Here is a 13970-nt window from a genome sequence, read left to right on the forward strand (position 1 = left end):
TCTGTATACCCGTCGCAAGACCGACGGGTTGATGCGTATTTATAAAACCCTCTTAGGCCTCACTCCCCCTTGTCTGAGATATCTACTGCAGCCCTCATCCTCCACATACAACACTCGTTCTGCCAGTCACATTCTGTTAAAGGTCCTCAAAGCACATACATCCCTGGGTCGCTCGTCTTTTCAGTTCGCTGCAGCTAGCAACTGGAACGAGCTGCAACAAACACTCAAACTGGACAGTTTTAGCTCAAGAGCTTCATTTGAAGACTCGATCATAGACACTCTTACTGATAGTTGTGGCTGCTTCATGTGATGTATTGTTTTCTCTACCTTCTTGACCTTTGTGCTGTTGACTGTGCCCAATAATGTTTGTACCATGTTTTGTGCTGCTACCATGTTGTTGTCATGTTGTGTTGCTACCATGCTGTGTTATGTGTTGCTGCATTGCTATGTTGTTGTCTTATGTCTCTCTTTATGTAGTGTTATGTTGTCTCTCTTGTTATGATGTGTGTTTTGTCCTATATTTATATTGTATTTTTTATTTTAAAAGTGATCCCAAGCCCCCGTCCCCACAGGAGGCCTTTTGCCTTTTGGTAGGCCGTCATTGTAAATAAGAATTTGTTCTTAACTGACTTGCCTAGTTAAATAAAGGTTAAATAAATAATTACTACATTTTACAGACACAACAAGATCCCACCTTCTCTCTAGCATATTTTGTTTTGTTGACATTCGGAAAGTTTACTTAAAATTTTTATTTTTCCATTAGGCCTGTCATTACAGTTTTTATCTGACGTTTTCTTGCATAAAAATGTGCGATGGAAACATGGTTCTTGTCAAGCCATTACAAACGTTTGACATGACAATTCCAAAAGCAGTTCGCAGGAGAGTAGAAACAGAAGTTTGGAGCTATGCATTATGACATTTGGACCTCTGCATTTTTGTGTATTTGTTTGCTTTCATGTGTTATTTTGAGAGTTATATATCTGGGAAATGGTTGCCCTGCAAATAATTCATACATTCTTTGTTTAAAAATGTACTGATGTGAAATTTGATGGCACTCTTAATGAAAGAGTATGGGATTTGTTTGTCTTGCATTGAGACAAGAACATTAGTAATTTATAAATATTTTTCAAATGTTGGTACTTTCAATGCAATGATATGCCAAGTGTTTGATACTGAAGATTGGTAGACAGGAGCGTAATCGCACAAAGTACCCACTGAAAAATCATTAAAAAAATAAATAAATAAAAATAAATATTTTTGTATCTATTTTCTTCTCACAAAATTAGTGCACTGGGCATTTACTAGTGTTAGTGGACGCATATGTGTTGTATGTGTCGAACTGCTTTGCTTTATTCTTGACCAGGTCGCAGTTGTAAATGAGAACTTGCTCTCAACTAGCCTACCTGGTTAAATAAAGGTGAAATAAAAATATAAACTCAGCAAAAAAAGAAACGTCCCTTTTTCAGGACCCTGTCCAAATAATCCAAATAACTTCACAGATCTTCATTGTAAAGGGTTTAAACACTGTTTCCCATGCTTGTTCAATGAAACATAAACAATTAATGAACATGCACCTGTGGAACGGTCGTTAAGACAATAACAGCTTAAAGACGGTAGGCAATTAAGGTCACCGTTATGAAAACGAAAGGACACTAAAGAGGCCTTTCTACTGGCTCTGAAAAACACCAAAGGAAGGATGCCCAGGGTCCCTGCTCATCTGCATGAACGTGGCTTAGGCATGCTGCAAGGAGGCCTGAGGACTGCAGATGTGGCCAGGGCAATAAATTGCATTGTCCGTACTGTGGGACGCCTAAGACAGCGCTACAGGGAAACAGGACGGACAGCGAATCATCCTCGCAGTGGCAGACCACGTGTAACAACACCTGCACAGAATCGGTACATCCGAACATCACACCTGCGGGACAGGTACAGGATGGCAACAACAACTGCCCAAGTTACACCAGGAACACACAATCCCTCCATCAGTGCTCAGACTGTCCACAATAGGTTGAGAGATGCTGGACTGAGGGCTTGTAGGCCTGTTGTAAGGCAGGTCCTCACCACACATCACCGGCAACAACGTTGCCTATGGGCACAAACCCACCGTTGCTGGACCAGACAGGACTGGCAAAAAGTGCTCTTCGCTGACAAGTCGCGGTTTTGTCTCACCAGGGGTGATGGTCGGATTTGCGTTTATCGTCGAAGGAATGCGCGTTACACCGAGGCCTGTACTCTGGAGCGGGATCGATTTGGAGGTGGAGGGTCCGTCATGGTCTGGGGTGGTGTGTCACAGCATCATCGGACTGAGCTTGTTGTCATTGCAGGCATTCTCAACGCTGCGCGTTACAGGGAAGACATCCTCCTCCCTCATGTGGTACCTTTCCTGCAGGCTCATCCTGACATGACCCTCCAGCATGACAATGCCACCAGCCATACTGCTCGTTCTGTGCTTGATTTCCTGCAAGACAGGAATGTCAGTGTTCTGCCATGACCAGCGACGAGCCCAGATCTCAATCCCATTGAGCACGTCTGGGACCTGTTGGATCGGAGGGTGAGGGCTAGGGACATTCCCTGCAGAAATGTCCGGGATCTTGCAGGTTCCTTGGTGGAAGAGTGGGGTAACATCTCACAGCAAGAACTGGCAAATCTGGTGCAGTCTATGAGGAGGAGATGTGCTGCAGTACTTATTGCAGCTGGTGGCCACACCAGATACTGACTGTTACTTTTGATTTTGACCCCCCCTTTGTTCAGGGACACATTATTCTATTTCTGTTAGTCACATGTCTGTGGAACTTGTTCAGTTCATGTCTCAGTTGTTGAATCTAGTTGTGTAAATATTTGTATGAACATATGTTAAGTTTGCTGAAAATAAACGCAGTTGACAGTGAGGACGTTTCTTTTTTTGCTGAGTTTAGATGTCTGTAGGGCGAGCAAAAGTTATTTTTAGTATCTCATCTTTGGCAAAAAAAAAGGTATAAATAAGAACAATAAGAGCAGTATCTTTCATAGATGCCCTGTCTCTTTCTCTGTGATGTCATTCTAATGGAATCCAGAAAGAACACAACCCTGTCTCTTTCTCTGTGATGTCATTCTAATGGAATCCAGAAAGAACACAACCCTGTCTCTTTCTCTGCGATGTCATTCTAATGGAATCCAGAAAGAACACAACCCTGTCTCTTTCTCTGCGATGTCATTCTAATGGAATCCAGAAAGAACACAACCCTGTCTCTTTCTCTGTGATGTCATTCTAATGGAATCCAGAAAGAACACAACCCTGTCTCTTTCTCTGTGATGTCATTCTAATGGAATCCAGAAAGAACACAACCCTGTCCTCAAACATTTACATCAAAAGGTGCAAAGTTATAGACAAAGATAACATATATTTTTCTTGATCAAATAACATGGAAAACAACCAATTTTTGTGCAGTATTAGTTTACCATCCTTACAAACCACAATGTAAATGTGCATTACTGTATTGTACATACTGTAGGCTGATTATCTAGGTTTGTACCTGTAGACTTTCTATCACCATGAAAAAAAACAATGACCAATACAGTAATGTGATGTGATAATGTGGCTCAGTTAGTAGAGCTTGTAATTCTAGGGTTGTGGGTTCGATTCCCACAGAGGACCAGTATGAAAAAGTATGAAAAAGTATGCACTCACTACTGTAAGTTGCTCTGTTTAAGAGTGTCTACTAAAATAGAAAAGGACTGAATAGACCATTTCAGTTTACACATAGAAATAAGTTGCATTTGCAAAGTATTTGAAGAAACTGGAAAACATATATCAGGCAAGTTTTGTAAAGATAATTATCAGACTGAAGTTACAAATACTGGTAAACAAAAAAAATTCACAAAGGTAGTGCTCTGGGTCTTTACTAGTCCTGTATTAGTGGACAGATATAGATGTCTTCAGTCCCTGCAAAACTTGCAGTACAGCCACCCCCAAACGACTTCCAGCGGCTACGGACAGGAGAGGTGAACACAAAGGAGACTACTGTTATCTTTTTATTTTGATAGCTTGACATCTTACAACAGTGTTGAAAAAGACAGGTGTGTGTAATTTAAGTCAAAACATTTTCTGTCAAAACTCCCTCTAAAATGTGTTATCCATCCCTCCTTTTTCTTTCTGTGAGTACGTGGCGAATCCTAACTTCCACTTAACACCAATGCATGACTAAGTGGAAATGTAGGTTTAGGAAAAGTCAGAGTTCACCCCTAAATGCATATCACTTACATTCCTGTTTTTATGACCACATCTTTATTCCATTGTCGATTGTGAGGTACACCATGAGAAAGAAATTACATTTTAAGAAAATATAAAATGCTGTTTTTAATATATCACATTCAAAAGAGAGAAGAGATCTACTTGAATTGTACTGTACTTAATACAATCATATTGAAATTGATCTACAGTTTTGTAGATATCTGCACTTTTGATTGAATGAAATATAATTATTTTAAAGAGCTGTGAGTCATAATTGTTTCTCTTCAAAGGGGCAATCTGGACTTTGTACATGCATTTTTGGACTTTAATCTTAATATATAGTCACTGATTCTTGAAGAATAAACGTATACATTCCGCATGAGCTTAGTTCGACTGTCTTACCTCATCAGAACCCCAAATACAAGCTTGTTTTACTAAGAGAAATTGTAAACAATATAATTGTAAACAAACACGGTATACCTTGAAACTATCAATGGTCAGTCCTCGCAGCCATAGCTCCATCTATGAATTTGAGAGTGGTTACATTTCTCCAGCCCCATCCCTCAGCTGTTTACCAAAAAATAGTTTGGGTGCATGACTGCTTTGTTGTTGTTTGAATCCCAGATTGCCTCTTTAAATGAAATTGTATGAATGTATCCAGAATGATTAAGGACAATTGACTGTTAGCTGAACCCATGATTTTATAATGGAGAGTTAATTCATCCATGACACAGATGCCTCACCCTCAATTGCCCCTCCATGGTTCAGTGAAATATGGGGGAAGATGTTTATTTTATAGCCCGGTGTAACTGAGCCTTCATAGAAGAGAATACAAATCAACTGTTGGCCGTCATAGCTAATGAGCCCTGTCCTGATAGCTACAATAGCTCTATAATAATAGACTATTCAGCTGTCAACAGGTCAGTGGGCTGTCTCCAGCCTACATCAAAGTAAAAAACAACTAGCCTAAGCCTGCATAGTGCACACTTTAAAGGTCCCTATAACATCTTTGGTAGAGAAAATGTTTGGATCCATGGTGGTAGTGTCCATGGCATCTCTTTAGTCTTCATATCCTTATATGGAAGGTGCTGTGGAAGAAAAGTCAACATGTTAGAATTTGTTCTGAATGAGTTATGCTGCGTACAAGAAAACTCAGAGCTGGGAAACCTCCGACTTCAGTGCGTTCAAGACAACTCAGAACTGGGAAACCTCCGACTTCAGTGCATTCAAGACAACACCCAACTGCAAAAAAATGTTTGAACAGTCATGCAACTCAGAATTACAAGTCGAAAACTCTGACATCATCCTAGAGCTCTGACTTTGCCAACCTAAAGATCACTGATGTCATGATTTTCCCAGTCAGATATTATTTTTTTCCTGAGTTCCCAGGCTAAATTAAAGTTAAGAACTTCCCAGAAAACAAAACGCTTGGCCATTGTTTAGGTTACAACTACTGCAACTCAAGTTTAACGTTTAACTTTTCCCTTGTCAGGTCACAGACCTGAGGAAGTCTGGAGCACGGACGATCATGTGCTGGAAGTCCTCCAGTGAGAGACGTCCATCATTGTCCAGGTCGGCCTCGTCGATCACCTTCTCACATACCATCCTGACCTCGTCCTCCGTTAGCTCATTCCGTGTCAGCTTGTTCAGCGTCTTCTCCAGGTCAGACTTACACAGGAAGTCATCATTGTTGAAGTCTGAGAGGATTGGAGGAGGAACAGAAACAGTAGTAGGATATCATTATTCAAATGATCAGTTAAAGATTAAAGTTCACATTCCCCTCTTTTAGTTTACAGCTTACTTTGGTCCCTGGTAGTAGTAGTGACCTAAAGGGAAAGAGGGATACCTAGTCAGTTGTACAACTGATATGTGTCTTCTGCATTTAACCCAACCCCTCTGAATCAGAGAGGTGTGGGGGGCTGCCTTAAATCAACATCCATGTCTTCGGCACCCATGGAACAGTGGGTAAACTGCCTTGCTCAGGGGCAGAACAACAGATTTTTACCTTGTCAGCTCAGGGATTCGATTCAGCAACCTTTCAGTTACTGACCCAACCCTCTAAACACTAGGCTAGGGTGCTTTTCGGGAAGCATAGACTTCCATTTTTGTCCTGTAACTAAACAATTCCAAACAGAGCCTTCCTTTGCGTTTTATTGACCCATGACCGTGGTTGTGTCACTGCATAGCCGCCTGCGGTGAAACATCATCTGTCATCGCCAGTTAATTAGGGGGACTCTAGCAACACAGACCGTGCAAGGTCTTTTTTGTACAGGCCTGCCCTGTCCATACAACCTGTTTGGGCCCCTCTATAATGCCCTTATCAATCATTCACAGAGATGGGGGCAAAAGGAGTGGCTAATAAGTCTGGCTGCACATCTGACTGGCTGACTTACTGCAAATCTTTCATCGAATCAGATGGCTTATTTATCACAAAACTATTTGATGTTGCCAATTATTTGAATGATTACTTCATTGGTGAACTTCACAGGAAATGTCAACAACGAACAGGAACCCATTGTATTCATGCATAAAAAAAACAAATAATGAAAGAAAAGCATTGCAAGTTAGAATTTTGTATAGTTAGTGTGGGAGAGGTGGAAAAATTATTGTTATCGATCAATAATGACAAACCTCCTGGCATTGACAGCTTAGATGGAAAGCTACTGAGGATGGTAGCTGACTCTATAGCCACTCCTATCGGTCATATCTTTAATCTGAGCCTGGAGGAAAGTCTTTGTCCTCAGGACGGGAGGGAAGCCAAAGTAATTCTGCTACCCAAGAGTGGTAAAGCGGCCTTTACTGGTTCTAACAGCAGACCTATCAGCTTGCTGCCAGCTTGCTGCCAGCTCTTAGCAAACTGTTGGGAAAAAATGGTGTTTGACCAAATACAATGCTATTTCTCTGTAAACAAATTAACAACAGACTTTAAACATGCTTATAGAGAAGGGCACTCAACATGTACTGCACTGACACAAATGACTGATGATTGGCTGAAATAAATTGATAATAAGAAGATTGTGGGAGCTGTACTGTTAGATTTCAGTGCAGCCTTTGGTATTATTGACCATAACCTGTTGTTGAAAAAACGTATGTGTTTTGGCTTTTCAACCTCTGCCATGTCGTGGATTCAGAGCTATCTATATAATATAACTCAAAGGGTTTTCGTTAAATGGATGCTTCTCTAATGTCAAACATGTAAATTGTGGTGTACCGCAGGGCAGCTCTCTAGGCCCTCTACTCTTTTCTATTTTTACCAATGACCTGCCACTGGCATTAAATAAAGCATGTGTGTCCATATATGCTGATGATTCAACCATATATGCATCAGCAACCACAGCTAATGAAATCACTGAAACCCCGAACAAAGAGTTGCAGTCCATTTTTGGAATGGGTGACCAGTAATAAACTGGTCCTGAACATCTAAAACGAAGAGCATTGTATTTGGTTCAAATCATTCCCTAAGTTCTAGATCTCAGCTGAATCTGGTAATGAACGGTGTGGCTGTTGAACAAGTTGAGGAGACTAAATGACTTGGCGTTACCTTAGATTGTAAACTGTCATGGTCAAAACATATACAGTCGTGGCCAAAAGTTTTGAGAATGACACAAATATTAATTTTCACAAAGTCTGTTGCCTCAGTTTGTATGATGGCAATTTGCATATACTCCAGAATGTTATGAAGAATGATCAAATGAATTGTAATTAATTACAAAGTCCCTCTTTGCCGTGCAAATGAACTGAATCCCCCAAAAACATTTCCACTGCATTTCAGCCCTGCCACAAAAGGACCAGCTGACATCATGTCAGTGATTCTCTTGTTAACACAGGTGTGAGTGTTGACAAGGACAAGGCTGGAGATCACTCTGTCATGCTGATTGAGTTCGAATAACAGACTGGAAGCTTCAAAAGGAGGGTGGTGCTTGGAATCATTGTTCTTCCTCTGTCAACCATGGTTACCTGCAAGGAAACACGTGCCGTCATCATTGCTTTGCACAATAAGGGCTTCACAGGCAAGGATATTGCTGCCAGTAAGATTGCACCTAATTCAACCATTTATCGGATCATCAAGAACTTCAAGGAGAGCGGTTCAACTGTTGTGAAGAAGGCTTCAGGGCGCCCAAGAAAGTCCAGCATGCGCCAGGACCATCTCCTAAAGTTGATTCAGCTGCGGGATTGGTGCACCACCAGTACAGAGCTTGCTCAGGAATGGCAGCAGGGAGGTGTGAGTGCATCTGCACGCACAGTGAGGCGAAGACTTTTGGAGGATGGCCTGGTGTCAAGAAGGGCAGCAAAGAAGCCACTTCTCTCCAGGAAAAACATCAGGGACAGACTGATATTATGCAAAGGGTACAGGGATTGGACTGCAGAGGACTGGGGTAAAGTCATTTTCTCTGATGATTCCCCTTTCCGATTGTTTGGGGCATCCGGAAAAAAGCTTGTCAGGAGAAGACAAGGGAAGCGCTACCATCAGTCCTGTGTCATGCCAACAGTAAAGCATCCTGAGACCATTCATGTGTGGGGTTGCTTCTCAGCCAAGGGAGTGGGCTCACTCACAATTTTGCCTAAGAACACAGCCATGAATAAAGAATGGTACCAACACATCCTCTGAGAGCAACTTCTCCCAACCATCCAGGGACAGTTTGGTGACGAACAATGCCTTTTCCAGCATGATGGAGCACCTTGCCATAAGAAAAAGTGATAACTAAGTGGCTCGGGGAAAAAAACATTGATATTTTGGGTCCATGGGCAGGAAACTCCCCAGACCTTAATCCCATTGAGAACTTGTGGTCAATCCTCAAGAGGCGGGTGGACAAAGAAAAACCCACAAATTCTGACAAACTCCAAGCATTGATTAAGCAAGAATGGGCTGCCATCAGTCAGGATGTGGCCCAGAAGTTAATTGACAGGGCGGATTACAGAGGTCTTGAAAAAGAAGGGTCAACACTGCAAATAATGACTCTTTGCATCAACTTCATGTAATTGTCAATAAAAGCCTTTGACACTTATGAAATGCTTGTAATTATACTTCAGTATTCCATAGTAACATCTGACAAAAATATCTAAAGACACTGAGGCAGCAGACTTTGTGAAAATTGATATTTGTGTCATTCTCAAAACTTTTGGCCACGACTGTAGATTCAATGGTTGTAAAGATGGGAAGAGGTCTGTCCGTAATGAAGAGATGCGCTGCTTTTTTGACACCACACTCCAGAAATCATGCTCTGCAGGCTCTAGTTTTGTCTGATCTTGATTATTGTCCAGTTGTGTGGTCCAGTGCTGCAAGGAAATACCTAGTTAAGCTGCAGCTGGTACAGAACAGAGCGGGGCGTCTTGCTCTTCATTGAAATCAGAGGGCTGATATAAATACTATGCATGCCAGTCTCTTTTGGCTAACAATTAAGGAGAGACTGACTGCATAATTTCTTCTTTCTATTTAGAAACATTCATCTGTTGAAAATCCCAAATTGTTTGCATAGTCAACTTACACACAGCTCTGACACACACACTTATCCCACCAGACATGCCACCAGGGGTCTTTTCACAGTCCCCAAATCCAGAACAAATTCAAGATAGCGTACGGTATTACATAGAGCCATTTTTGCATCGAACTCCGTTCCATCTCATATTGCTCAAATAAACAGCAAACCTGGTTTTAAAAAACAGATGAAGAAACACCTCACGGCCCAATGCCTCTCCCTTATTTAACCTAGATATTTTATGTGTATGTATTAATATGTAGCTATGTATGTAGTTCTGTCCTTGAGCTGTTCTTGTCTATTAATGTTCTGTATTATATCATGTTTCCTGTTCTGTGTGGACCCCAGGAAGAGTAGCTGCTGCTTTCGCAACAGCTAATGGGGATCCTAATAAAATACCAAAATTCAAAATACCAAACATCAAGGTGCTGATTATGTAAAATTATATTATTTCTTGCTGGGCAGACTGTTTCACATAACCAAAACTGCTTTGGGAGCAAACCAGAAGTTTTTCTGACCTGCTGATGGTAGATGTTATTAAAGGCATACACATCTCACACACTAACCGTAGATTTTAAATGCATAGTAGGCCTTCAGATCTCGTGGAGCCATCTCACTCAGCACGGAGAACATATCCAGGAAGTCATCCAGGGTCATGTTTCCCTCTCCGTCCTCTGAGAAAACCTCAGCAATCCTCTGGCGGAACGGGTTGTCCTGAGGAGACACACATGACTGTGTTAGCACGCTGAGCTAAAGCTTTGACATTCACTTGGGGGAGCTAACACAATCACAGGGAATAAGCCTGACAGGGACAGGATAGGAAATACAGGAGTACTGCATTGATATCAGTTGTTTCTGCTGTTGTCATTGTGAGGAGATGTGTGTATGTAAAGAAGCTCATAGTGGACCCAGTCGTACTCAGTGCCCTGTAGGTCGCCCTGGCCTTCTTGTGGTTTATTAGAGTCAGATAACATATAGCCAACCATTCAGAGACTGCTGTCAATTAGTTGTGTATTAATAATGGATAGACACATTCCAAATTGTACCCTATGCCCTAGATAGCGTTCTGGTCGAAACAGGTGCACTATAAAGGGAATAAGTTGTCATTTGGGACTTATCCACTAATATGTGTGTGCAAACACGGGACAGTGGGTATACCTTCAGTTCTGGCATGCTGCCAATGAGCTCGTATGGTAGCCTCACATCTGGCTGGTCTGTGTAGTCGAGAGGAACGAGCTGCGGTGCCAAGTCTCGATAACGGTCGAATAGTCTAGGAGGGGGGAAAGGAAGTTGAACCTGAAGTATATCAGATGTGCAGACTGGATAATATCCACTTTCTATATCAAATCAGATAATAAGAGATTTCAAAGAAAAACAGGTCAATTTGTGAAGTGAACAAATATAAATGTACTGTTATAGCCTAGTAAACAACTTTGTTGAAACTGCAGGGTTTGTTTTGCAGTAGATACAGTATATACAACCTAAGCAATGTGTAAAGCAGCAGCGTTGGTCTCAGTCTTTTGTTTTGACATGTGAGCTCAGATAACATACAGTATGTATGTCCCAGTATCTTTGGTCTACTGTTACATGTGTGTGTGTACAGAATAACTTTCATCCTAGTGAAAGGTTTCACGATGCAGAACTGAACAAAATCCAAGCAGCTACATTTGGAAGTGGTTAAGAACTTATCAGTGGTTAAGTGTCATATTCTGCCTAGGCTTAGTTAGTTGTACTGAATACTTAACTAGTTCCCTTTTGCAAAGACAAAACATCATGTAGGAGCTTCCTCTCACCTTAGAATTTCCTTCCTTGTGAAGAATGTGCAGTCCTGCAAATGCAACCACAGACTAATTAGAAGCAACACATTTAACATTTTTTTAAATTTATTTTATTTCATCTTTATTTAACTAGGCAAGTCAGTTAAGAACACATTCTTATTTACAATGATGGCCTACCACCGGCCAAACCCTAACCCGGACGACACTGGGCCAATTGTGCGCCGCCCATATGGGGCTCCCAATCACAGCCGGGTGTGATTCAGCCTGGAATCAAACCAGGGTCTGTAGTGATGCCTCTAGCACTGAGATGTAGTGCCCTAGACCGCTGCGCCACTCGGGAGGCCCAAAACACTATTAAAAAATAACGATTTACAGCTGCAACAATTCAAGAAGTTTTGATTAGAATTTCATTTTAAGAAAGTAACTTGTGGCTCAGATTAAACATTGTGCTATGGTTGTCTCACAAGCTTTGGTTTGTTAGACCTTAATACGACCACACAGCTGTGGTCCATAACATCACATTAAAAGCACTTACTTGACCGTTTCTATGTTTGCTGTGTGTGTTTTCTTAGCAAACAGAGCTGCAAAAGAAGTGTGCCAAGACCTGTGTTTTGTATCTATGCACTTCCCCCATTCACTAATTACAGTACCCCCATTCACTAATTACAGTACCCCATCCACTAATTACAGTACCCCCCATTCACTAATTACAGTACCCCCATTCACTAATTACAGTACCCCATCCACAAATTACAGTACCCCCCATTCACTAATTACAGTACCCCCATTCACTAATTACAGTACCCCATTCACTAATTACAATACCCCCCATTCACTAATTACAGTACCCCCTTCCACTAATTACAGTACCCCATTCACTAATTACAGTACCCCCATTCACTAATTACAGTACCCCCATTCACTAATTACAGTACCCCCCATTCACAAATTACAGTACCCCATTCACTAATTACAGTACCCCCTTCCACTAATTACAGTACCCCATTCACTAATTACAGTACCCCCATTCATTAATTACAGTACCCAGATGAAAGCAACACCAAGCTAGACAAGTGAAGCAATTTGTCTCAATCAACAAGCTATCTGAAGAGAGTAAGTCATCACCACACTGAGGGGGTTAAATAAATATAACCACACACACACACACACACACACACACACACACACACACACACACACACACACACACACACACACACACACACACCGACCTGATAGGCATCAAGCTGCTGCGCCGTGAAGATCGTCTGCTTATTCCCCATTTCTCAGCCCACCACCCTGGCGCCTCTGTGCCATGGCACGTATCAGTATGAAGGCAGGCCTGTGGTGTGGTGTGGTGTGGTGTGGTGTGGTGTGGTGGACTGTGGATATGTCAGATATGAAATGGCTGCATGGGGGACAAAGGGAGGCCAGGTTGCCAGGTTAGATCGGGTGTCTCCTGCCACCGAGCCCTTTGGTTCTCTTTATAATGGCAGCATTTCATCATTCCCCCCACCCCCCGCCCCCACCACTACCATCTGAATGGCAGCCGCTTTGACAGCAGAGAATAAGGGCTGTCTTCCAGCATGCCTTCAGCGTTGTATCAGCCTTTAGTGCTGCTCTGTGGCTGACTGATGCCTCACACTGCTCTCAGGTTACACTGTGTGTGTCCCAAATGGAACCCTATTCCCTATATATTGGACTACACTTGACAAGAGCATCTGGTTAAAAGTAGGGGCTGTGGTCAAAAGTAGTGTACCATATAGGGAATAGGGTGCCATTGTCTTTTACAACTGGGGCTTGGGAGTGGGCATGCAATACTTTTTGAGGGATATGAGTAATGTATTTTTTATTTATGTATTACTCAGAAAATTTGATATCTACATGTTTGCTGGCTATATTGACATATTTTTTTCCAATGTTAATTGAAACATGATTATTGACACAACCAATATGTTGATAAATGATATCCATCTCAGCACACCGTGGGTGAACTCTTGGATAAGGCCAGTGTTCTGGTATTTAGGGTCACTGCACATGCCCTCTCTTCTTGGCAGTGGCACACTGATGAGAATGCCACCTGTTAGGGCCTGCATTCAACTCCCGGCACAATAGGTTGTATCCAACTTAACTATTGAGGAGTAGAATCCTAAATGAATTTGAATTGGAATTAAAGAACACTGCATCGTGTAAAAGGTTTAAGTAGGCCCTATATTGTTACAGAAATAATGAGAGCTCAATATACACTCACCGAACTGTTTATTGGGCATACCCATTTAGTACTTGGTTTTGGACCCCCCTCCCCCCTTTGCCTCCAGAACATCTCATCCCAAAGATGCTCTATTGGGTCGAGGTCTGGGGACTGCGCAGGCCACTCAAGTAAACAGAACTCGCTGTCATGTTCCAGGCAATGTTCTTCCACTCCTGAATTGTCCATTGGTGTTGTTTCTGTGCCCACTGGAGCTGCTTCTTCTTGTTTTTAGCTGAGAGGAGTGGAACCCGATG

At 42.0% G+C, this 13970-nt stretch overlaps 1 protein-coding gene across 1 annotated transcript; it reads right to left on the minus strand.

The window, feature by feature from the left end:
* Positions 1-4323: 4323 nt before the first annotated feature.
* Positions 4324-12919, minus strand: cib3 (calcium and integrin binding family member 3). The gene is made up of 6 exons (XM_014141179.2): positions 12698-12919; positions 11481-11515; positions 10846-10957; positions 10254-10401; positions 5712-5907; positions 4324-5298 (listed from the first exon to the last, which is right to left on the minus strand). The coding sequence occupies exons 1-6, from the start codon at positions 12746-12748 to the stop codon at positions 5277-5279; spliced, it is 564 nt and encodes a 187-aa protein (XP_013996654.1). The 5' UTR covers positions 12749-12919; the 3' UTR covers positions 4324-5276.
* Between the last annotated feature and the right edge of the window lie 1051 nt (positions 12920-13970).

This window comes from Salmo salar, chromosome ssa14 (assembly GCF_905237065.1).
Source record: "Salmo salar chromosome ssa14, Ssal_v3.1, whole genome shotgun sequence".
NCBI lineage: Eukaryota > Metazoa > Chordata > Actinopteri > Salmoniformes > Salmonidae > Salmo > Salmo salar.

What these genes read in the sequence shown, in the direction of transcription:
- cib3 (XM_014141179.2), bottom strand. Translation starts at nt 12,748, where the DNA reads ATGGGGAATAAGCAGACGATCTTCACGGCGCAGCAGCTTGATGCCTAT. An exon ending in GCAGCATGCCAGAACTGAAG is followed by an intron (nt 10,402 to 10,845) that starts GTATACCCACTG and finishes GTGTCTCCTCAG; the next exon opens with GACAACCCGTTCCGCCAGAG. An exon ending in CTATGCATTTAAAATCTACG is followed by an intron (nt 5,908 to 10,253) that starts GTTAGTGTGTGA and finishes CAATCCTCTCAG; the next exon opens with ACTTCAACAATGATGACTTC.